The sequence below is a fragment of the Crocodylus siamensis genome, chromosome 5, assembly GCF_052110815.1.
Source record: "Crocodylus siamensis isolate JL-2025a chromosome 5, ASM5211081v1, whole genome shotgun sequence".
In the NCBI taxonomy this organism is placed as follows: Eukaryota; Metazoa; Chordata; order Crocodylia; family Crocodylidae; genus Crocodylus; species Crocodylus siamensis.
In genome coordinates, this window is record NC_143399.1 from 63831544 (window position 1) to 63857733 (window position 26190).

General features: G+C 45.0%; 1 protein-coding gene across 1 annotated transcript in view; it reads right to left on the reverse strand.

The window, feature by feature from the left end:
• The window catches only part of ASPM (assembly factor for spindle microtubules), a 65437-nt gene that overhangs the window by 26623 nt on the left and 12624 nt on the right, over positions 1–26190 (reverse strand). Inside the window, exons 2-13 of the mRNA XM_090048577.1 lie at positions 19689–19832; positions 16187–17540; positions 14358–14459; positions 9921–10067; positions 8752–8994; positions 8490–8557; positions 6720–6861; positions 6501–6631; positions 5228–5403; positions 4987–5132; positions 4814–4899; positions 3344–3556 (exon numbers count right to left, since the gene is read on the reverse strand). Coding sequence (XP_089904703.1) covers positions 3344–3556; positions 4814–4899; positions 4987–5132; positions 5228–5403; positions 6501–6631; positions 6720–6861; positions 8490–8557; positions 8752–8994; positions 9921–10067; positions 14358–14459; positions 16187–17540; positions 19689–19832 — 2952 coding nt within the window. The remainder of the gene's footprint in view (positions 1–3343; positions 3557–4813; positions 4900–4986; positions 5133–5227; positions 5404–6500; positions 6632–6719; positions 6862–8489; positions 8558–8751; positions 8995–9920; positions 10068–14357; positions 14460–16186; positions 17541–19688; positions 19833–26190) is intronic.

The window sequence follows — 26190 nt, forward strand, 5'->3', positions numbered from 1 at the left end:
AAATTGAGGTACTATGGGTCAGATTACAGGGGGTCAGGGAAAAAGGGACTTGGTACTGGGGATCTATTACAGACTCTCACACGAGGGGAACAAGTTAGACCTAGAATTCTCAAGACAGCTCTCAGAAGCAGTGTGCTCAAAAGAACCTGGTTGTCATGGGGGACCTAAACTTCCCAGACATCTGCCGGGAAGAACAAGCAGCCATGTCTGCCTGTTCACATAAGTTTCTAACCAGCTTATAGAACCTGCATCCAACACAGGAGGTAAGTGTTCCCACTAGGGGAAATGCCTTACTAGACTTGGTGCTGGCCACAGGGGATGACTTGATGGGGGATCTGTAGGTACAAGGTAACCTAGGGGATAGTGACCACCTATTGATAGAGTTCACTATCCGGAGAAAGGTGGGAAGATAACTAGCAGGGCTGAAGTGCTAGTCTTCAGGAAGGCCAACTTCAACAAGCTCAGGAAATTAGTTAGGGAGGGACTGACTGGTAAAAGCCTCAGAGAGATGGGAGTTCAGGATTGGTGGGCATTTCTCAAGGGACTGATCCTGCAGGCACAGAAAGGGACCATCCCAGTACACATAAAAGGGGGCAAAAGAGCCAAGAAACCCTCTTGGTTGAGCAAGGAAATCCAGGAGTGCCAGGAGGGAAAAAAATAGGCCTACAGGCTGTGGAAGCAGGGGGTAGCCACAAAGGAGGAGAATACCTGTCTGGCTCAAGGTTGCAGGGAAGCAGTGAGGAGGGTCAAAGCGGAAATGGAGCTTAGGCTGGCAGCAAAAGTTAAGGATAACAAAGTCTTTCTTTAAGTACATAGGAAGCAAAAAGAAAGTGCAGGGCCCCTTCAAGATGAATTAGGGCAACTGGCTACAGATAAGATGGCCAAAGTGAAGCTCCTAAATTATTTCTTTGCATCCGTGTTCCTGGACAGGGATACAAGCATGTGCCCAATGGGACTTTAGGTAAGCACAAGACAGATACCAACCCACAAACTGTTAGTGCCAAACTAGTAAAGGGGCACTTAGAGGGGCTGGATGTATTTAAGTCAACAGGCCCTGATGATCTTCATTCTAGGATATGTCTGAGCCAAAAATCAGAAGGTGCTGATGACACAGAGCCATGAGAGACTGGTATTATCACCCACCTCAGACGACCACACTCCAGTGCAGATATAGCATGCAGAGGGAGGGAACCTAAGACAAGTGCGCATGTCCCAACACGCGCCACACACATGGCCAGTGTGTGATTAATAAGGTATTCAAATTGACAGAGCGCACATGCCCAGTCATGCACTAGCAGATAGCCATTACATAATAGGCCTAGAACATTCCACAAAAGGCATCGTGTGATTGGCTATTTGAGAAGTATTTAAGTCAGCACAGTTTCACCCAGACAGAGACCAGCTCAGGAAAATCAGAGAACAGAGACCAGCTCTGAATTGCCTTGGACTAGTTCACAGGCCAGCCACCTGTGAACACTATCTCTCCGCCACCGTTGTTTCCCGGCGTACCCCATCCCTGCATGCTCGTGCATGACCAGTCAACTCGTTTTCAACAGCTGTTGTTCCGCTCCGTTTCACTTTGTTAGTTTAGTTTTGTTGTTTTCAACTTAGGGTTCAATCGTTTTAAGTAACTAAAAGTTTACATCTGAAACCTATGCTCCCTACAAGCGTAAGTAATAAAACTACGTTGAAACTGTTACACGTCAGTGCTGTCTCTGCCCCGTTAGCCCCCGCCTGTTCGTCCGAGCTTGTTATCTAGCACCGGCGCTCAGCTCCGGACTGCTGACCGCCGCAGGATACACAGGGAATTAGCTGGAGTCATAGCAGAACCACTGGCACAACTGTCTGAGCACTCATGGCCCTCAGGACAGGTCCCAGAGGACTGGAAAAGGGCCAATGTGGTTCCAATTTTCAAGAAGGGGAGGAGAGAGGAACCAGGTAACTATAGGCCAGTTAGCCTTACCTCTATCCGTGGCAAGACCTTTGAGAAAATTGTTAAGGATCACCTCTGCGTGGCACCAGTGGGTAAAATAATGTTAAGGGGGCAACCACCATGGATTCATAGCAGGCAGATCCTGCCTGACCAACCTGTTTTCTTTTTACAACTGGGTCACAGGAATGCTTGGATGAAGGAATAGAGGTAGATGTTATTTTCTTAGCTTTTAAAAGGTCTTTGGCACAGTGTTGCACCCAATTCTTATAAATAAACTAAACCTTGCAATGTGGATAATTACACGGTCCGGTGGGTGAAAAGTTGCCTCAGAGGTCGCACCCAGAGAGTAGTAATGGATGGGTTGGTTTCTACCTGGAGAAATGTAGGCAATGGAGTCCTGCAAGGCTCTGTCCTAGGACCGATACTGTTCAATATCTTCATTAGTAACTTGTACGATGGAGTGGAAAGCACTCTGTCCAAATTTGCAGATGACACCAAACTATGAGGTAAGGTAAACAAACTAGAGGGTAGGGAGTGAATCCAGGCAGATTTAGATAGGCTGGGGGAGTGGGTGGAACAGAATAGGATGCAGTATAACAAAGATAAGCGCCATGTGTTGTACCTAGGGAAGAAGAATCATCAATACATCTATAGCCTGGGGGTACCATTCTAAGTAGCACAACAGCAGAGAGGGATCTTGGAGTCATTGTCAACTCCAAAATGAACACAAGTCACCAATGTGATGAAGCAATAAGTAAAGCTAACCGTACTCTTTCTTGCATAAGTAGGTGCATCACAAACAGGTTTAAGGAGGTGATACTTCCCCTCTATGTGACATTGGTCAGGACGCATCTGGAGTACTGCGTCCAGTTTTGAGCATCACACTTCAAGAGGGATGTAGATAACCTGGAAATGGTTCAGAGGAAGGCCACACATCTAGTTAAAGGACTACAAGAAAAACCCTACGAGGACCAATTGAGGGACCTGAATCTCTTCAGCCTCCGCAAGAGAAGGCTGAAAGGTGATTTTGTGGCTGTCTACAAGCCCATCGGGGGGACAGCAGGAAATAGGGGATACGATGTTTACCAGGGTGCCCAGAGTAACTAGAAGCAATGGCCACAATCTGAAGGAGAAATTGGACATCAGGAAAAAATTCTTTACGGTGAGGGTTGCCAAAATATGGGATACACTTCCAAGGGAGGTGGTGCTGTCCCCTTCTTTGGAGATATTCAAAAGGAGTTTGGACAAACACCTGGCTGGGGTCATTTGACCCCAGCACTCTTTCCTGCCCAGGGCAGGGAGTCAGACTCAAGGATCTAACAGGTCCCTTCTGACCCTAAAATCCATGAAAACACTTTGCATTTTTACAAATTTCTGTGTTTTCTTGATATACAAAATAAAACTAGTTACCTTTGTATTGTAAAATCCACAAACAGCATTGACCCAATCCATAAGTAGTTTCACATTGTCCTGGTAACTTTCAGGTGAGGGGTAACCACTGCTGTCTTTTCTCCCTTTATGTTCAGAGAGATTCAGAGCAGCCATTTTGGTCTTTATACTGTGTGCATTCTTTAAAAACTCAATCTCTTCCTTTAACTGTTCCACATTCAGGGAAACCTCCACCTGCCAATGAAAAAACAGTATTTTCCTCTACTATTTATAATACAGTTACAGTGATCATATTCATAAGCTTCTGCTAGATGAGAAGGACTAGCCTGAAAAGAGCATCTGATGAACCTGACAGAAATCCTGTGCTTTATTTAGAAGTGCAAAAACTGCCATTAAATCAGGCCAATACAGTAGTTAATTCAGTCTCTATCACCATGGATGTCAATGATCAGTACCAGAAGCTTAAGATGGGGAGAAAATCCTGTACTGAATAGTTATAAAACAATCACAACTTTATGGACTTCTGAATACATTTACCTATAATTACTAGTTCCTGCTCAGAAACAAATATGTTAAGCAGCCAAGAAATGCAAAAACTATGAAGGTTTTCTTTCACATAAATACTGGAATGTAAAAAATAACACAGCAAAACATAAGTGTTCCTAACATCCTGAAATTAAACGATAAACTTCAAAAATACTCTTGCCCATTCAAGTGCTAAAAGTAATAGTCTCTCCTTTGGATTCGTGCTGTATATATGCTTATTTATCTTTATATTGGTGTTGTATGGATTGTAAAAATCACTCAGAGAATATGCAAGGAGTAGGATTTGCTTGGCAGTATCTTTTACTGGATCAGCTTCATAGGTGGAAAAGATGTTGCACAAGCTTTGTGAAACAAAATGCTTTCTTTCATGTCCGAGAAGGAAGCAGATACAGTCAAAGCTAAAACAAGTAGATGGTTTTGTCTGTTGTTATAATTTATTATATGCCCATTTATAATACCATTCCCAAGTTAAAAAGTTTCTTATTTTTGGATGCACTTAAGCTATGGCATGGACAAAGGAAACCCTGGATACCAGGAAAAGCTTGGAGCACTTTAATAAGGGTAATGTTTCAAAAGGGCAGCAGCTGACATCTTCTTGTTGTATGAATGAGCTGAAGATGATTCAAATGTAGCAGATATCTAATTTTAAAGTTGTTCATTCAGGGTTAAGTTTAAGACATGCTTAGATATTCATTTTTTGATAGATGCTAACCAGGTAACCCCACAGTCTTGCTATTAAGGCAACCTGTTTTCAATAGGTGGTAATTCAAGTTTTATGGACAAATTTGACAATAGTTGTCAAATGATTTTCATTTTATATCTGCATAACGTATTCTAATAACAAAAAAGTCCACCTTTTCATCAACTCCTTGGTTTAGGATTTCAGAAGTTTTTAGCAATGAATAAAGTTTAATTGCAACTAAACATGATTTGATTATACAATACCTGGAAAGCAAAGACAATTTTCCATAGCAGGGCTAACGTTCGCTCTCTGTGTCTATCCACAATGTCCCTAGAACTGATTGAAGCACCTAGTAAATAAAACAGACAGTCACTAAAATGGTTACTGGTGCTCTTAAAAAGGGAAAATTATTCTCTCTATACTTTGCAGCTCTTACCAGTTTCATCTTGCAGCTGAACTCCTCGTTCTTTAAGCACATGAAGAACAATATCAACATTATGCATTTTCTGAAGACGACTTATGGCAGGAACCCTTAGTTTCTCAGAGAGAGTCCAGTTTTTTGTGAGAAGTTCCATTGCTCTCCTAACATTAGAGGAAAGGTCACATTTAAGTTTCTTTCTTTATCTTACAGCAATATCAGACAAAGAAAATAAACCACCATAAAACTATCAACTTACACAAGACGAATGCCACACTGTAAGTCTACAGCTAGATTTGTTACAGCAAAGTCAAATTCATCAAGTGGTGTTTGAACATGACTAACTGGTAATCCAAGGAACCCAAGATGGCGGGAAAGATCACCTTCACCACTCAAAAAGTCTCGTGCAAATGCCAACAGAATATCCTTGCTAGTCTAAATAAAAGCACAGAAGCAAAGTTAGAGCTGTATCATATTAAGCAATGTAGTCCCGACACCTCCTCCCTGGATACATTTAGAGAACAAATAATAAATGTTACACAGAGACTAAAATATAAATAATAAATATTTAATTAATTAATACAAAACATACTGTTAATCATATGACTGTACCCTGAGTGGCAGCAAGTTTGTGAACAATTTTCTTGTTATTTATCCACTTAGTCAAAGATTTGCACCTCAAAAGATACAGCCTGCAGAGCCAAGTCCTCTGGACTGCAGGGCTCCTGGAGGAACCTGGTTCCAAATACCAGGGTACAGAGCTCCCTTGGTGACATGTTTGGCAGCAACGAGGCAAACAAACAGCTATGTTAATCACTCCACTGGAGAAGGTGAGTCCAGATTCAGTCCACAAGAAGCGCTATGATTTCATAACCAGTTCAGAAGGTTTAAGTGAGTTTAAAACTCCTGGTTTAATACATTTATTGTTATAGACCAAGGATGTCAAACATCTGACTTGCATGGACTAATGCCAACATTGCTCACACCACTACACTTTTTTTTTTGGTTTGCTATACCTATTGGAGATACAAACTGGTGACAACACAGTGAGTGGCAGCGTATGCTTTCTATCCTAACACAGTGGATCTCAAAGCTGTGGCAAAAAGCCCTACTATCCAGACAGTGCTGGGTTGTCAAGCAGTCATGAAACCTTTTTTTTAAAAAAAATTCCAGTTGCGTTTTGAGAATTAAACATTTCAGCTAATCAATGCTGTGTGAGAGAAATATTTAATATAGTTAACATTCTTGCACTTCAGGAACTAAGCCTTAGAAAAGTGAAGGAGCAAGCTTCTATGATATAAGGCTTTTGAGTTCTCCCTTTGGACTGCATTCACTGCAAAGGTCCTACTGGTAGGTCTTTCAGCTAATGATTAGCTGGATAAGGAAGGTTGTTAAGGGAGGTTTATATCAGAATATGAATAGTGATAGTGCCAAAGCTAAAAAAAATGTATTTTCTATGCGTAAAGAATACAAGTCGTATTACTGTTTTGTGTCTGAACACAGAAGTCTTCTACCACAGTCTTTCACTTTACCTTGAACTCTGCATCTTTACAGAAGAGGCAAGGATCATGGTCAATAATTCTGGACTGTTTGGCACAATCTAGAAAGCAAACTAATAGCAGCAATTTTTTCAGTGTAAATTTAGACAAAGCCGCCTCATGACCTGAAATATAAAAAACAAAATTAAAAGCTCTGATTTATTAATACAAAATTAAATGATAACGTTCATGCCTCTGAAAAGAAATCATTACCATCGCGATAAAGGTGAGGGACACTGGGGTGCCTGTATTCAGCTGCAATATCCGGGTTCCAAAGCAAGCGATTTAGAATAAACATTGCCAAACCCATAACATCACTATTACTCTCCAGGGCAATCAGTTCTCCATAAACAGTCTAAAATGAGGAAACAACTATTAATATATAAAAAGTGGCAAACTCAAAAATGCTTGTGGTTACACGATTTCTTTAGAATTTCAGCAGATTCATAACTCAAAAAAAAAAATTCACAATGACAAAGAGCTTTTCATTAGGGATAATACGTAGTAAGTTAGCCTATTTCTCTAAATAGATGTTATAGACACACGTAACAGTTGTACTAATATCAATTGATATACCATATTTACTCTAATCAAAGTCTATACACAGAAAATGTATAAATATGAATCTTAAAAATTTTACCCCCTACCTGTGCAGTGGAGAAAGCAGTTGTAGGGAGGCAGGCAGCGGGGAGGAGAGGGGAGAGACAGGCAGTAGGGGGAGCAGACAGTAGAGCTTAACCCTGCCCCTCCCACCCCATGCCTCTGCCACCTCTCTGCCCTCCCCCACTTGCACCCCTCTCCCTGCCCATTCCCCATGCCTCTGCTCCCCTGGCAGCCTCAAATCCACCTTCCCTTCTGTATCACCCCCCCAACCCCTGTAGCCTCTGCCCCCACACTCTCCTGGAGCCTCTGCCCCTTCCCTGCTCTCAAAGCCTCCGATTACCCACCTTATCCCACAATCCTTTAAACTTTAAAATGTTAAATAACAATCAACCTCATGTGCTGGCTTGCTGCCTGAAAAAGCAGCTTTTGCCTCCATGATGAGCAGGGATCTGGGTTTTCCGTTTCTCACAGAAAAAAAAGAGTAAACTGCGCATTTTGACTTTTACCAGAAGCAAATGTGGGTTTCTCATTTTGCCAGAGAAACCCATGGATTTTGCTGTTTTGCAATAAGCTCCCCAGATCTGTACCTGGGGCAGGCACAGGCTACGGGCTCAAGCTCCCACCCTGCTTCCCTCCCCCAGGGTCTCCAGAGCCAGTGGGCTTGACCTGGCACAGCTGGGCCATGTGGGGATTCCTCACAGATACAAATCCCACCCCCCCACCCCAGCAACACACCTCCAGAACCTGCCACTGCTTTGAAGGGTGCAGGATCCCTGGGCACACTGGGGATGCTGGTTTTTTAATCAGGGAAAACGAGGCTCCCTGGTGATGAACTCTCTAACCAGTCCAAGGTAGTTGTACCATATGCATTAAAATTGGCCAGCAATTACTAAAGGGGTAAATTAAAGTAATAGAAGGGGATATAGAGTCCAGGATCATTCTGCAATTATTCCTCACAAAAAGGCACTTTTAAAATTGCCCAGTCAAATATATTGAATTATGTAAGATTGCATAGATTTTATAGACATTAGGGCTGGAAGGGACCTTGGATGATCATCGAGTCCAGCCCCCCGCCCCAGAAGCAGGAAGTCAGCAGGGATCATAGGATCGAGAGAGAGAGAGAGATTGTGAATATGTATACAAGTGTGTGTACACACACACAACTGTGTGCATGCATCACCTTGCCAGGTTTACCTTTATTTTACTTTTATTTTTTTAAAAGGTATACTTGGCAAACATGAATTTAAAAATGATATTGCTAGGTTAGCAACAAAAAAAATTAGAATGGCCTGGATAACTTTTCTGAGCAAGAAATTTAACAAGAGAACCCGTTTCAAATGAAGGCACATAATAATGTATATTTAAAAATTGCGTGCTCACCTCTAGGCCTATACGTAGCCACAAAGGGTTGTAAGATAAAAGCCAATTGAGGATTTTCTGTCTTTCCCCTGCAATAGAATGATAATATGTAAAAAAATAAAAATAAAAATTAAAAAAAAAAACTGTTTCAAATGGTTTTCGTTGTGCTAAAGCCAATTGATCGTTTTATCTCTCTAACAGATCATAATACATTCAATGTGCATTCCAAGTACAATTTCTATATTTATTGAAAATAATAAAAATAATATTTATAGTTTCTTACCAATATCTTTCCAAAGGTGTCTATCTTTTCGAACTAGCAAGCGCCTAGTTTCAATCTCAACTTCCAGCTTCTTAATAGCTTTAACCATTTTTTCACAGGTAAACAAACGGCAAGCTGCACGTCGTAGTCTGTTCAACCTGCATCGAGCAGTATAAGCTCTCAGGGACATTTCATCTTTTGTTGGTGCTTTAGGAACACTAGCTTTATAATTCTCTGCTCCCAAAACAAGGACAGCTGCATTTACTGATTAAAAGATAAAAGCATATTATACATCTGTTTTACCAGCTTACTACTTCCGTTTTAATCAAAAATTCACACAGACACACACCACTTGACAAAATGTATCTGGCATAACAAAACTCTGCATTAGAATAAATCAAAACTTTCTGAGGACAATTAGCTCATCCAGTTCCTTACTTCAAACATCAATGACCAGATCCAACTCCACCAAGTACACACCTAAATAGACTTTGGCACCCAAGTCTGATCCTATTCAAACCCATTACAGTGCTTGAAAAACTGCTTATACAAAAAAAAGGTAAGTTAGTCCTCCTCCTCACTGTTTCCTATGACTTTATTCTAAGACTAAATGACAGGCCATTACACAAATAGATACATTAATGGATTTTCAGGAATTCAAACTCAGACACCTGAAAGATAGACTAGGTTCTTACCATTTGTTTATTAGCATCTATTTAATTAAATCAATACATTAGAATCACCTAAGGTTTTTAAATCTAAAGCTTTCAAAGAAAACAATATTCTAAGATGAAGAACACAAAAAAACACAGAAGTATACAAAACTGTTAGAAGACAGCACTTCAGAATTTCCTGAAGGGTCTCTCTTTGGACAAAATAATACCCAACTGAAATAATCAAATTATCGCTGGAAGTTGTAATGATGATCCATTTGCATCTCATTTCAATCTTAGACCAAAAGGTGAAGAATGAAAAACCGTAAGATATATATGAATAGAGATTATTCTTACTAGAGGGTTCCACTCAAGCTTATTGTATGTATGTTACTTTAAATACTAGTTTTTGGCTACTGGACTCCTAAGTTAATAAAATAATACTTGAAGAAAATTTAACCACTATATATCTTTCACTGATGTTTAAGTCTTCCATAAATTGGGCAGGAATGCATAATTTCTATTTATGTACTGTACCTTGTGAGACGTTTGTTTTTACAGTAAAGTCATCAGGAGTAAGTATATAATTCAACCACCAGGTGAAGCCTCGCTGCTGCTTTTCTTTCCAGCGTTCGTCATAGAACATATTTTTGGCAACAAAAGGCATTGGATGCCTAGGAATGACTTAAGAGGAAAAAAAAGCATAAGCTATAGAGAAGTGATTCAAAGTAAAGTTCATGTTAGGAAGAAAATGTAAATCATGTTTCAGAAAGTTATTCACATTTCATTTTTATGAAAACTGTCTGAGTTAGCATAAGAAAAGTACGAATAACAACATGCCACTGTTCATTTACTGTATTCTTTCATGTCATCAATAAAGCTAGTGAGAAAACAACAGCTATGCTCATATCTATTTTTGTTATTACATAATACTTTACAGTGCAACAAATATCAAGTAATCTAGAGTCTTTAAATAAACGCAATAAAACCTCTAAATTATAACCCAATATCTATCAGATTTACCCAATAATAGATATCAGCTTTATCCAAAGAACCTTGTCTTCCTACGTTCTTAGACCAACACAGCTACAACCTACACCACTAAAGTATAACCACATTTTTGCCTATAATAAACTGCACCACAGATCTTCTCCAATGCCATATGCCAAATCGCAGGTCCCCTCTACAATGTACAGGAATTGTGTGACTGATTAGTTAATTGTACAGTTACCTTGAGACCAGCTGCACAAGCAAAGTCACAATAAAGAGCTCCAACCAGCTATTAAGTGGGTATGTGTACACATAAAATTAATTTGACTGAATAAACTCTGACATAGTTCCCGCTTGAGTTTATTGCTCCCAAGGGTAGCATCTTACATGCGCTCCTGGGACTGCAACAGGTTGAGCCAGGGTGGCGCAGCCCTGGCTGACAGAGCCCCAGGGGTCAGCCTGCTAGTCCAAGTCTGCTACAACCTGGCTCAAAGTGCTGCAGAGGGGCTAGCTAGGGTGCTTCAGAGGGGCTAGCCAGAAGGCAGCCCCAGCACTGAAGTACCATTGTACTGCAGCCAACCCCATCAGCACCTACACATGCATTTTGGCAGAGTAACTCCGCTATAGGATAGTACTTGTATTTGGCAGTTCTAACCTATGGCAGAGTTAGCTTATGCCAACCTAATAGCTCCACACTTGTAGACAGAGACACTTTACTGCAGAGCTAAGAAGTCTACTCTGCAGAAAACATCTTGTGTAGATGCACTCAGACTGTGAAAATGTGTACTAACTTTATAGTTAGTTGCTGTCAAACTTTAATCTGCACATGAAGCAGGGGCTCTCCTGCAGTTGGGAGCCCTGTCAGCTGTGGGCTCCAAGCCACAGAGGTGCACCTTGTCCAGTTGGGGCAGAGTACCACAACACTTAGGGACACTCAGCCTCAGCAGCTGCTGTCTCTGGGTCCCAGCAGCACCCTGCAGCTCCCAGGACCAGTCCCATAGCTGCAGACACTGGGTTCCTGTAGCGTGCTTCCCGGCAGTCCCCTCATCCCAGAGGTACATGAAACTGCCAGGGCAGAAGGATCACAGTGGCCATCTCCCAGCCACAGCAGGTACGTGGGGTGCCTCCATGGTTGGCAGCCAATCAGCTGAGAGCACTCCCAGCAGCAAGTTTGTTTCGTGCTGGTACAGAAGAAGCCTAGGATGAGGTTCCCTCTGTACCGACAATAAGACACAATGGGATCTACTTTGCACCACAAGTGTTGTGGGAGCACACAACTAATGTGCTCCACAGCTGAACCTCCTTCCAGTCATATCTGGAATAGTAAGCTGATAGCAAATTGGAAAATATTTTCAACAGACACTGACAGTTATGAATATTATTCAGTTATGAAAGGTACTATTATTGCTTTTAGTCCATTCTACTTCAAGACTGCTTAACCACTGGCCAGCAAAGCAGTGTCATCCAGCCTACGATGCTCCCCAAGGGTCTAAAAATTTGGCAGCAGGGACAGTGCTGCCAAACTCCTGAACCTATAAGGAGCCCTGAAAAACAGATAACATGGCTCTGTGTTCCAGATCAGATGTGAAGGACCAGGCTGGAACCCAATCCAGGACACCAATATAAGACAGACCAGTTCTGTACCATTTAACTGGTCCACAAGGCCAAAAGGTTAAGTACTACTTGGCTCTACTTAAAGGCAGAACTGGATGAGAGCAGTGTTTAACTTAGGCCAGTGGGAGGCAACCTTTAAAGGCAGGTGTGCCATAAACTAAGCTCTGCAACCTCCTCAAGTGCCACCCTAACCCCTTCCCAATCTGTTGTTCTGCTTTCTCTTCCCTGCCATCTCTGCTGGATGACAGAGAGGCTGCCCATGTCACTTCTAACATGCATGCTGGGGGTTGGCCACCCCTACCTTAGACTGACCAAACTAATTGTGAAAGCAAGACCAGAAGTTGCCTCAGACCAGGGGTAGCAACCTTTTCCAACCACAGGCCAGAATGACCCACCACAGCACAGGCAAAGCACCCACAGTCAAAGTCCTCCCTCACCAAAGCCCCGCGTCCACAAGCCGGATCCAATGGTTCCTGCAGGCCGTAGGTGCTGACCCCTGACCTAGACCATTGAGTTCTGACCCATGAATTCACAGGCAATTGCTAACCCAAAGAATTTCCAAACTCAGTAGCAAATATATAAAAATGCCATCAGGAAAAAAAAAGGGAGATCGGACCACTGCCAATTCCAGCCACTGCAACAATAGGGTTGATTCATATATGCTCAGAGCATCCTAGGAGGAATGTGACAAAACCTTCCCTTCCCCTCCCCCCGCAATAGTCTAATCAGGAGGAAAAATTCCTTCCTGGTCCCAAAGAAATCAGTGGGAGACCAAAACAATTCTAACAAGAAACCTCTGTTTTCTTCTTTTTATGTACTGGCAGAAGCATCGGAACAACCCAGTCACAACTCTTCTCTCCCACTTCAACCCCTTCCTCCCCCACATCTTACACATGGCCAAGACTGTAATGACTTAGATGAAAGTAAAAAACAAAAAAAACCCAGTAGAAGCCAGTAGCATTCATGGGGATGGAAATTCCTCTTGGCCCCAGTAGGCAACCAGCAAACCCTCTGGCTACAAACAGGCATTACATCCGTGCCAGGAAAAACACCTCTCTCCCAACACAAAAAGAGAATCTACAGCTGTTCAAGGGCATTCTTGTGGAAGCCTCCCAAAGCCCAGATCCAAGCCTACATGGCATCCACTGGAGACAACCTATCTGGCAAAAAAGAGTAGATGGGAGCCAAAGGAGCAGCTCCATATCACACCCTGGCTAGAAAGCTTGCCTTTGAGGAGACTTTTCTGCTCTCCAGCCAGAGATCTGAAATACTTGTACACTTCTCTGAAATCTTCAGCGCTGGAATTGGGGGCCAGCATGTAGGGCTTGCAGCACTGGAGGCAGGAGCCACGTGCCATTGGGCCAGGTGGGCTCTGTGCCTCTGTGTACAGCTTCCCGCTGGAGTGCTGAAAACCCCATATGGAAGCATGGAGCTGGCTGGCTCAGCCCACTCCTGGCCTGTGGACCAGTAGATGCACGTGGACCAGTAGCTGCATGCCACTGAGCCAGGCAGGCTCCGTTGCCTCTACCTGGGGTTTCCAACACTACAGCAGGAAAATGCAGGTGGAGGCAAGCAAGAGCCCGCTCAGCCCAATAGAGCATGACTGTGCTTCCACATGCAGCTTCCTGCCCAGCCTGGTGGCATATGGCTCCCGATCCATACGTCATCAGGCCAGGCCAGCCCTTCAAATGGGTCTTCCAGCAATCTAGCAAGAAGCAGCATGTGGATGCATCAAGCTGGACAGGCTCTATACCTCCACACATAGCTTCCCACTGGTGTGCTGAAAGTCCATGTAGAGGCACTGAGTCAGCCAGCCCAGCCTGGGGGCGCATGGCCAATACCCATCCACAAACCCCATGCTCCCCCCACTCCACAGGAGTGCCTCTCCCCACTTACCGAACTGTATGGTCTCACAGCTCTGTGCTTCCAAGTCACAGAGCCAACCATGGTTAAAGTATGCAATTATGCACAGTTACGTCTTTTATGCACAAAATTGCGTAATTCCCCAGGGTGTGCCTTTATACCCCAACCTGAAGACCACAAAATACATTACTTCATATCCCACACTGTGTTGAACCAGAATTCCCTGTTCCATCACACCACTGCTTCCATAAACATATCCAGTTGAATCTGAAAGAGATTCATGTTCCACGCTCCTACCATCCACAACTTTGCTTGGAAGACCGTCCCAAAGTTTTACTCCTCTGATCATCAGAAATCTATTTTGTGCAGTAACTTGTTACTTTAGGAAGGATTAAACAAAGGTCTGTACCTCAATGTAGGTGCATCTCTAATAGAAATGAAACAATTCTAAGATTCATTTAAAGAAAAATTTCTCTGCTCAACTGTAGATATTGAAAATTTGCATACCTGTTTTTAAGGGTTTGACAAAGGTCAGGTGAGACTGTGCCACACCAACCACAGGTTTAGTTGTCCTGTTATTAGTTTTGGATGCTTTCTGAAGAGATGAACCTAAAATGTTAAAGATCATGCATCAGTTATAAAAGGTAAACTGCCATTAGAAAGCAAAGCAATTAAGGATTGTAGCTTTGACTCCCTTTATTCATTTTGTTGGTTATTAGATATGATGCTGGACAAAACACATAGGGCCTGTGTTCACTGTATTATAAGTAGGGTGACCATATGTCCCAGTTTGGTCAGGACAGTCCCTGATTTCATAGGCCCTCTGGGTGTCTTGGGCAGTTGGTGAAAATTTGAAGCAAAAGTCCTGGAGTGGTTGGAAGGCAGCAGCAGCGCACTGTGCTGAATAATACCTCTCCTGCCTAGGGCAGGGATCAGCCAGGGAGGGGCAGGCCAGGATTGTCTTCAACATGCTGCTGCTGCTGCTACTGCTGCCACCAAGGCCCAGGCTGCATGTGGCAGGCCCAGGTGCCTGCTAGCAGTGGTGGGCGAAGGTGCTGTGTGGCCACAAAGAATGAGCTGGTGGTTGGTTACCCAAGGGATGGTGCCACACAAGGGCACTCCCAGACAGGGCCAGCCTCTGTCTATAGGGGATAGACTCAGTAGCAGGCCTCTGCAGTGTCCTGTCTCACTATTGGGGCTCCTGGGAGCCAAAGCGGGGGGGTGTATTACACACACACACACACACGATGCGGAGGGGTGTATACGTGGAGGAGACAGGGTGACTCAGTGGAGCCCTCAAGGTGCTCAAATTGCAGCAGTGCCAATTGGTGCTGGGGAGCAGAGACCGCCAAGCTGGACCCTGTGCTGGGGTACGGGATCCCGCATTCACCAACTGTTTTTGTCAAAGAGAAAGGTAAGGCTTCTTCCATCTGCTGAATAGAACCATGACCTCCCTAGGCGAGTGAATTGGATTTCTTTCCTGCTCACACACACAGAAATTGCTTGTAAGCTTCCATTTGCAAGGTTGCGTGCAGAAACACCACTGGTTTCAAGATCATGCTCAATTTGTGTACAGGAACCAAAAACAAACAGTCAATATGTTTTGAGAGCAACAGGACTGCAGAGGTAAAAATAAAGGCAGCTTTCTACCTAGGGAACCTTTACAGATATATTTGTACAACAGCAGAAAAATTCTTCTTAAACTTTCAGACCCTACAACAAGTTCGGAAAACTAACAGGGTTAGCTTCACAACGTCTTTCATTTGAAAAAACATACACCAAGATGTTTTCAAACTAAACTTATATTTCAAGCAATGCGAGTGTAAACATACCGAAGAGTTAGAAAATTGTGACATTGGGAAAGAACTGATTATAAGAAAGGTAAGCGCCATGAAGTGACTAGGGGACCACGAGTTTTGGAATTTATGGATGTAGCAGTACATTCAATATCCCTTAGCCATTGAAGATAGGATTTCAATGCCATGCAAAACATGTAAACAAAATCTGTGAAGTGTAATTCACTACACAGTGAACTGTACATTGAGTGGATTTCTCAACTACTGCCTTAATATTTTCCATTGCTGTTACAAACACCTGAGTTCCAAGCAGATGAATAAAGAAAGTCCAAAACTTGGCACTTAACTTTACTCTGAACCAGGTTTTCCCATTTATATAATGCAGAAAATATATTACTCCCACATGGTTATTGTGAGAACTCATGGTAGAAAAAGATTTAAAAACTGAACAGTTGCGGCCAGAAAACTGAATATGCTACATCTTCCTACATTAAGTTAATTTTCTTTTAATTTGGAAATACGTAAAAGAAAAAGGCTTACCAGCTTTCTTTCTCCAAGTTAATTTCTCTCTGTTGGTGAAGCTTTTGGAGACTGGCAGCCTTTGAGTAGTCTGTTCTTTATTGTCCATGGAAGATATAAAGATCCTTTTGGTTTCTGTTTCTTCTGTGCACTCTGGAGCTACAGCTTTATGGTCTCCAAAAAATACCTCACTTTTCCTTTTACGGCAAAGTGAAGCTGATCCAGTGGATGATGAACTTCCTTCATCTTTGTGATCTTTAATTTCACCTGAAACAGACTCTATAACTGGAAGGTACTGATATATTTCTGCCTCTGGATGTCCAGGAACCACACTTGCACATTCCATTATTGCACCATTAAGGCATTTCCTAGATTTTGAATTACCTGTCTGTATCACTTTTCCTTCAGTAGCCTCAGGCTTATTTTTAATGACAGTAGCAGAAAGCACCGGACGTTTCTTTGGTTTTTGGCTTTGGGAGTGACTACAAATGGGATTGGGAAAACTTAGATGATTTTGTTTAGGTTTGTTATAGTTAACTAACTGAGATTTCACTGTATATGCATCATCAAGAACATCATCATTTGAAAAGTCTCTTGCTATGTGCAGAGCTATTACCTTCTTTTCTTGATTTTCTTCCCATTTTGGCCTATTTGTCTGGCAGACCTCCCCACTGGAGGAGGATGATGGCAACACTGATTCATGGAGTTGAGAAACACACTGTATAGCTGAGAAACTCTCTCTTACAAACTGCTCAGGTGACAGAATTGGAACAATTTGCTCTGGAACAACATCAACATTACCTTGATAACTGTCATTTATAAAAGAATCGGGACTTAAAAATCTCTTATCAGTTAAAATGGGCAAAGCTGCTGACCTCTCTGGAGTACAAACAGATGAAAGCATACCATTAAGAACTACTTTATTATCTGACCTATGTGCTTTTATTGATTCAATGGAAGAGTTGTGTGAACTTGCAGATTTTGTTTCCTCATTATATGATTTCTTAATGCTACAGGCATCTGTTTCCGATATTATCTCTCCATTTACAGCTGTATGAAGAACTGAATAGGTAGTAGATCGTCTCATTGAGAGAGGAGTGCAGATGAAATCATTACCTTCTTGCAACACAGGACTGATTGGGGATACAGGCAGATTGTTTTCTAAAGTGAGAGGAGACTTGTTTCTTGAGGACACATCATCTTCCCTTATTTCCAAATTTTCACAGGACTGGAGTGGGCTTCTAACTTTATCTGCTTTTTGAGAAACACGAAAGGTTTTATTAACTCTTTTAATATTTGACTGGGTTTTTCTAGTTCTCGTAGTAATAGATGCTTCAGAAGGTTTTTTCCTTCTTATACCATCCCCAAGACTCTTCTGGAAAAAAAAAAAAGAGAAAAACAACCAACAACACTATTAGAGTTTCCAGATGAACACGTTTCTTTCTGCTTATGCATATAAAATAAACTTCTAGAAATAGACTAGTACAAAAATCATATTATTACTAGAATGCAAACTTATTTTCAGCCTTTAAAACACAAACATGATATAAAAGAAAAAGGACAAAGGAAGCACCAACCATCCATATGCTGCAGCAGCCAGTACCCTAACTGTAAAATACCGATCTTGTACACTAAAACACAATGCTACTATACAAAACAACTGATATAAAACAAAATCTGGAAAAGAAGTTAAAGCAGCTGTACTCCAAAATTCTCCACCTTCACAATTCTTTATTCCTTAGAATTTTCTTTCTTTGTTCTACACTGTGCTTCAAGGTCCGTGACAGATATGCAAGTGAAGGTACAATGAGATCTGATGCGGAATTCCCTAAACTGCACCTCCTGCCATGCTACACATGCATAGCAGGAGGCATGATTGTGGGATCCAGCATCAGATCCCAACATGCCTTATTACGTGGGATCTGGGTTTTCTATTTCCCATGGAAAAAACAGAGTAAACCACGGATTTTGCCTTTTACCAGAGGCAAATGCAGATTTCTCGTTTTACCAGAGAAACCCGCAGATTTTGCCATTTTCAATAAGCTCCCTGCAGGCTGGCAGAGTTCCAGCCTTCAGGGATCTGGGAGGGAGCGGGAAGAAGGTGGAAAGACAGGGGGCACCACATGCATAGACATGCACATAGTCCCAGGCAGCCTGCAGAGCACTTCCAGCAGGTAAGTACTGGGGGGTGGGACACAGGAAGGGGATTGAAGACCCTGTAGGGAGGGAGCTGAGCAGGGCTGAGGCTACTGTCCAGCTGGATGGAGCTTGGGGCCCGGGGCAGCAATATGCAGCTGCAGGGCCCCAGCAGGGAGCAGACAGGGCCTCAGTGGCTTGTCTAGGGGAGAGGGAAATCCGGCTTCCTGCTGCCCTATGTACTCCTGGGGGGTAGGGGGGAACTGCACCCCCCAGATCTGTACCTGGGGCTGTGGGTTTGAGCTCGCTTTCCTCCCCTAGGAGCCAGTGGGCGCGACCCGGCACAGCTGGAGACCTGTACAGCGATTCCTTACTTGTGCAAGCTTCCCCCCTGCCCCTGCCACTGCCCTGGAGATGTGCCTCCAGGACCTGTTGCTACTTTGAGGGGCACCCAGGAGGTGTGTCATCGGGGCAGCGGCAAGGAGGTTTTCTGCACAGCTCCTCTGCTCCCTGATGCACTGGGTTGTGACAGGAGGGCAGGGGAGCAGGGAACAATGGTGAGCAGCTGCTGTCCTGCTCTTGGGCAGTGCCTGCCCCTGGCCCGCTGCCTCTACCCTGGGGGCCTTGATCTGCACCCCAATGCCTGTTTCCCCCTATCCTCCCCCTACCACACTCATCTGCAGGGCACTGCTCCAAGCTGCCTGGCTGCATTTCTGGCTGCCTGGCACACTGCATTTATTATCCATGACGTTATTGGCTATACCAGCCCAAAAAAGCCAATAACGTTAAATTTTCCTTTTAATTGGGGCCGATCCAATATGCAACCGATACACTGGTGCACCTCTAATTATTAAATATTTTTAATGTAATGTGTAGCCTGGTAACAACTTACGACACAATTAACCAGCTAATCATGTCTTAAAGTGCAACAACGGTCTCAAGTTGCAGCAAAGGAAGTTTAGGTTAGATATTAGGAAGAATTTTCTCACTAGAAGGGTTATAAAACACTGGAACAGGTTACCCAAAGGTGATGGAATCTCCATCCTTGGAACTTTTTAAGACCTGGCTAGACAAAGCTTTGGCGGGGATGATCTAGTTGAGGATGGTCTTACTTTGAGCAGGGAGTTGGACTAGATGACCTCCCCCAAGGTCCTTTCCAACCCTAATCTTCTTTGATTCTATGTGCCAGGGGCCTAACAGCAAATTTGGATCACTTGGACTATGGGAGCAAATACTCCAGTAGCGTAGTCTCTCAAGGGGCAACAAAAATGTATTCATTTACATACTAAAAGAAAATTCCTGGAAGCCAGCCCAAAATTTTGTGACGTTAAAGCCAAAAGTTAAAGTTAACGTAACAAACAGAATTTTTAACTAAAAACCTACTTACCTTTTTTCTCTCAGGCTGCTCGGCCACACCCAACAATATAGCCTGATGTTTTACAATGCCATTAACAACAAATGTTATCAGTTCTCGGACCCTTCCTTCTTCTAACGGTGTCCACGTTACAGAAATAAAGATTATTTCACCAGACTATGAAGAGGGGGAAGAGACAGAGAGAGAGGTCAAAAAAATATAAATAGTACAATGACTTGAACACATCTGTATGAAAAATATATTAAAGTACTGAAGCAGTATGTACATTTTAAAAATAGTACAGTACAGTTATATTAGAAAGTATATAAAAAAACCCCACCTTTTTGCTCCCCACTAAGTTTAACTAACATGTACATAGATAATCAATGTTTCTTACCATATATGCAACAGGAAAAGAAACAGACATTGTTACGCAGTTAAACAAAAAGTCCACTTAGAAAAGCAGAATACATTATATGCTTATTTTTAATATTCATATTGTAGTATACATTTTAATACTTGTAAAAAGAGCCAAATGACAGCTCATGAACCTAAAACAGGGGTGGGCAAAATCTGGGTCGTGGGACAAATCCAGCCCACAAGGCCCCTAAAAAAATTTTAAAAATTAGTATTTATCTGCCCTTGGTTCCTGTCAAAAACTATAGGAACCAAGGGCAGTAGGACCCAGGAAAAGCCTGGTGGGCTCCCAAAACAGCAGGGCCCGCAGGGCCCAGCCAGAAGCTCCAAGCTGCCCCACTTCTGGCCTGTGACCACATGGCTGCCCCACACTGGAACTTCAGGTAAGGGGGAAAAGGGGGTGGGGGAAGGGCAGGGGAGGACCCCAGGCAGGGAAGGAGCCCAAGGAGAAGCTGAGCGTTGGGGAGGCAGGAAACCATTCGCTAGCCCGCCCCATGTCCAGCGCCACGCACTGCAACCGCTCACAGCGTGCCTGGGGCTGCCTGTGCCTGTTCAGGACAGCCCCGTGTGGGCTGTGAGCAGCTGCATCATGCAGCACTGGCCATAGGGTGGAGGAAGGGCTGCTTCCTCCCCTGCCCCCCAGCTTTTCCCTGGGCTCCTTTCCCGGGTGGAGGAAAGTGGCCCCTCCCCCGCCCCATGGCAGCCCTCCCTGTTGCAGCTGCTCCCAGCCCATGTGGGGCTATCCAGAGCAGGCACCAGCAGCCTCACATGGGCTGCAAGTGGCTGCAACACAAGGCACCGGGCACGGCCATTTCCCTCCCCCTCCCCAGCACCAGGTTGTAACCCAGCCCCACTGCCAGCCTGGGCCCCACGCCGGCTCTGGGCTTGCCTGTTGGGGCTATGCACAGCCCCCCCTCCGCTTGCCATGCCGAGCAGTGCAGTGTTGGCCACTGCCACCTCTGGGCTGCCCAGCGCCCGAGCTCTGGGCAGGCAGCAGCAGCCAACACTGCCCAGCGCAGCATTGGGGGGGGTGGGGGCGCTGCAGCTGCTGCCACCACATGCAGCCCTGACAGGCAAGCCCAGAGCCAGCACAGGGTCCAGGCTGGCAGCGGGGCCAGGTTACAAGCTGGTGCTGAGTGCAGGGAAAAGCGGCCCCTCACTCACCCCATGGCTGGCGGCCTGCACTGTAGCCTCTTGCAGCCTGCGTGGGGTTGCCTGTGCCTGCTCCAGACAGCCCTGCGTGGGCTGCAAGCGCCTGCAGCAGGGAGCACTGGCCATGAGGCGGGCAAGGGGCTGCTCTTCCCTGCACTCAGCACCAGCTTCTTCCTGCCGGCAAGCAGGGGGTAAGGGCTGTGTGCTGCCTTCTGCCTGTACCGCGAGGCTGGGGGGCACTGGGAGTGAAGGGGTGGGGAGCCAACAGGAGCACGGGGCCTGCGTTGGTGACCCTGGGCTAGTGCTGGCAGCGCCCAGAGCAGGATGGCAGGAGCACAGGGTCCCAGCCAGCAGGGGCTCTATAGAGCCGTGCCAGCTCCCCCTTCTCCCTGCTGGTACAGCCTAGCCTGGCTCCACAGACCCCTGTCAACCTGTGCCCCACTTTTGGCCTCACCAATGCTGGCCTTGGGACACTGGTCCCAAGATGGTGACCCAGGAGTTGGGCACCTGTCAAGGGGCGGGGCTACCCATGCGGCCCTTGACGGCCTGCCAAAACTGGGTAAGCTGCCCTCCACCCAAAATTCTTGCCTGCCCTGACCTAAAAGGTGAACTAGAAAAATTAAAAATGTACTGTATTAACTTTTCATTATGTTAAATCAGAGATGGGTCATCCAGTCCATGGGGTTTTTTGCAGCAGCTGCCAGCAGCCAAGGAGTTAATGCCACTGCACTCAACCCTGTTATTGTGACTGCTGGAGCTGCAGTATAAGCATGAACTAAAAGCTGCCAGAGAATTTATTGTTTTGGTCATTGTTAGCACCTAGAATTGGCTGGGTACTGGCCACACTGAAACAGAAGTAGTGGTCCACAGCCAAAGCCCTACAGTCCAGATCTGGCCCAAAAACTCATTTGAGTTTAAATTAATGATAATAAAATACTTAAAATGGACTTTTGTAAATGTAGTATGAACTTCATTCTCATTCACTTCAAGGCCCCAATTTCAAAGCTCTGCATAGACAACTTTGCTAAACTAAAATGAGGATAATGTTCTTTTAATGTGTCAGAAGGATAAACATCTTGTTGATAAAACATTTTTTTTTTCTTTTTCAGGGAGAAATTCAACACCGGGGTGGCCATCCAGTAGCACATGTGAGAAGTGACACAGACAACTACTGTGTGGGGCACTGAAGCCTCATGCACTCAGGCTTCCAGCCACATGGAACAGGTGTCACAGTATCACGGCCAAATTCTCCAATAAAAATAAAATTAAATAAAACAAAAATTATCCAATTAAAAAACCCACAGTACCTGCTTTTCCATGATTAAAATGAAACACCACCATATACATAGGTATCAGTTGAACACAATCTTTTGTTGATATATTTAACATTTTAATGCAATTTGGAAGCCTACCAGTGCATCACTGTAATAAAATAAATTCTAAATAACTATATAATTTTGGTATTTGATTTCACTTTTTTAATTATAGAAAATCAGAGGTTCCCCTTCATTTACAGGATGTGGGTCCAGCTGTAGCTGTCTCCCTTTGTGGTGCTCAGTAGCCCTGATATGCCAGTATCCTGCCCACTGAGCCATCCCTAGCAGTGTGCAGGGCCTAGGGTGAGGCGAGAGGGGGGCCTATGCCAGCAGCACTCAGCAGCAAGTGTGTGGGCCTGTATAGCACTGTCTATGAGGCTCCCCAAAGCGCAGGGCCCAGGGTGGTTGCTCTGGTTCAACCCACCCAGGGACGGCCCTGTGCCCATGTCATTGCCCCTCACTGCCAAACCACAGCCCCACAACCCTGCCAGTGCCCTTACTCCCAACCCATAGCCCCCCACACTCCCAACCCTGCTGGTGCCCCTCACTCCCGAGTCACAGCTTCCCTGTCCTTGCCGATGTTAGAAATATTATTAAAATAGAAATATTATTAAAAATGTATAGTGAATAGAGTGTTGTTAAAACTGCACAGTTTGTATCTCGTACCTGATAAGCAGAAACACCACCAAGGACATCTCTTTGTAACACTAAATCACACATACCTTCAAACTCCTCTGCCTCTACTCTTGTAAACTACAACGGCTATGATTTAATTGACTGTGTCCTTGGGAAAGGGGGGGGTTTGAACTTTTGGTAACCTGGAGAGCTTTTCTAAGCATGCGTAATTAGCTAATGCATATAAGCCTATCTGCCCCGCATACTTAAGTAGTTAATTATAATGCACATGCGACGGATGACGTGACGTCATTTCATATATGTTTGTATGAACCGGAAATGAGTTGTAAGAGTTCCTGCTTCTGCACACATGGTCAGGAGAGAGAGGATAAAATCCAGCTGAGAGTTTTCCCTGAGGGCAGAGTGTGGTCTTTTTCTTCACTCTGACCCTATTTGCAAATATACCTTTTGTGTTGCTAATAGCGTGTCTGAGAGTTCTTCGCCTCCCGAGAAACGAACCGCAACATTTTTGCAACACCGAGACCCCTCACTCCCGAACCGGAGCCCCCAGACGCCCCCCACCCCTGCTGAAGGGGGCCACTAGCTGCCAGAGCTACAGGACCGGGCAGCTGCATCCTACCCACTCCCCACTCCACAGGTGCCAGCCACAGCCAGCCAACAGACCCTAAGCCCTGGCAGCCACACAGGATGCAGTGACCACTGTGGCCATAGTAGAGCATGAAACCTGCCCCCCTCGGGAGGTACATCCAGAGACGAGAGGCAAGCAGAGCCTGTGAGGGGCAGGGAAGGACGCGAGCTACCTACCGAGGGGCTCGGAGCTCCCCACCCTGCTGCCTTCCTCCCTGGGGTCTCTGTAACCCAGGAGGCAGGACCCAGACAGACTCAGTGCCACCATCCCTGCAAGCCCCACGCCAGCTGTATCATGCTCCCCAGCAGCAGCGATGGCACAGATTTGTACCCTCTCCCCCTTCCCAGACAGGCAGGGGCCACCTCACTTTAGCATCATGGCTGGCACAGGGTCCCTAGTGGCGGAAGCAACAGACTAAGTCTCCTTGCCCTGGCCTCCCACATCAGGTCCTACCCACTGGGCCATGGAGGCCCCCAGGGGGAAAGGCAGCAGGGCAGTGGGCCTAAAGCCCCGCAGTGGGCAGCCTGCATCCTCCCCACTCCATATACAAATCTGGAGACGCAAGTGCTTCTCCCCCATACATCCTGACATGGTGCCTCTGCTGCCCAACCCCTCCCAGGGAGTACACATAGGGTCAGGGAACCAGCTGCCCTCATGGCTCTGTCCCACTGCCCCAGCTGGGCCCTGTGGCCATGTATTCCAGCCCCAGCCAGGCAGCCACAGCCTCCAATCCTGTCCTGCTCCCTCCCTCACCATGGCCCCCTCCATCTGCCCCCCTGCAAGGGAAAACCCACAGACCCCTGGTCATGACCAAGACGTAGTTTAACCCTTTCCTAGCCTTGCAGCCACCACCAAATTCATGGCTTTGGATTCTCCTCTGCCATACTGTGGCAGCTGTGGGACCAGAAAAAGGTTAACCTGGCTTTTGACAAAAACACCTCTCTCCCAGCAGAATCTGGCCTCTACTTTCTCAGTCAGAGGATCAAGTGCCTCTATTCTGGTGCCCCAGGGCACAAACTATCAGGTAGAGGAAGTGCAGGGGAGTAGAAAGGAAGAGGGAGGCAGGCATCAGAATGTATACAGGGAGGAAACAGTGTATTTAGGGAGGAAACAGAGCTTAGCTTATGGCAAACTTGCTAAAAAAGTTGACTGCCACTGCTATACACAAAACAAGGAGACCTACCCCACTCCGTTTTCCTGCTGTGCTGCCATCAATAGCAGCAAAGTAAAAACTAAGCATTTAAAAGACTGTGTACTTCTAGACATGACTATCTTTGTACTTTCACCCATTTTATAGCTGAATCAATGAAACAGCGAAATGGACAAAGTGAATACAATGGAGGAAGAGAATAAAGGTACTAGAAAATTGCCCATCAAGAATGACAGTGAGTGGGGGGGGGGGAGAGGAAGGAAAGGGAGAGCAGAGCCTCCTGTCCATGCCCCCCGCCCAGCCCTCTCCACCCCCGCCATTCAGGACCGGGCCCCACTCCCCCTCGTTGCATTGGGCCCAGACCTGCTCCTCCCCTCCCCGCCAAATCAGGCCCAAGCCTGCTCCTCTCTCTCCACCCCCATATGCAGCATCAGGCCCGAGCCTGCTCTTCCCTTCCCCCCACACCACATCGGGCCCAGGCCCACTATCCCCCTCCATGTTTGGCTCAGGCCTCCTCCTCCTCCCTCCGCCTAGCAAGAGGCCACTCCCCACCCTTCCCCTGCTTGGGGTTTGGGCCCACTCCACCCACCAGGAGGGGCCAGCAGCGTTTGCCTTGCTTCCCCAGTCTGTCCCCACCATCATGATGGCGCTTCACCACTGCCTCCCGTCTGGAACGCTCTTGGAGAACTGATTGACTGTTCCAGACAACCAGAGTGCAAATACAGCATTACGGACAGACAAACCAAGGCTTTTATAATGTACCTGTGTGACAATCAGAAATTCAAGTTATATAATCTCTGAAAATGCCATTATACTTTGGTGCTCTCAAGAGGGAGGGGAAAATCAATATGCAGTATCTCATTTTGTTTCCTTATTTAGGAGATAGGATGCACAAGGAACATGTTTAACATGTTTACTCATACAATTGCTGAAAATATGGCAGATGTCACTTCCTCAAGATATTTAATACCATGCATTGTGTGAAATTTTTGACCCTAATTGAGAGGACAAGAATCACTGCTACAAATATTAGATGGATGGAGATGACTCAAAGGAAAACATTTTATCATAACCTGTTACCTGACTGAATAAACAAAGGTGTCCCTCAGTGATCTCTTAGGACCTAATGCATTTAATTTTTATTAAACAACCTCAGTACTGAAATTAGATGTATCCTATGAAAATTTCAGCTTTCACAAACCTGGGACACTGCTAACAAAGGTTGTTATACAGATC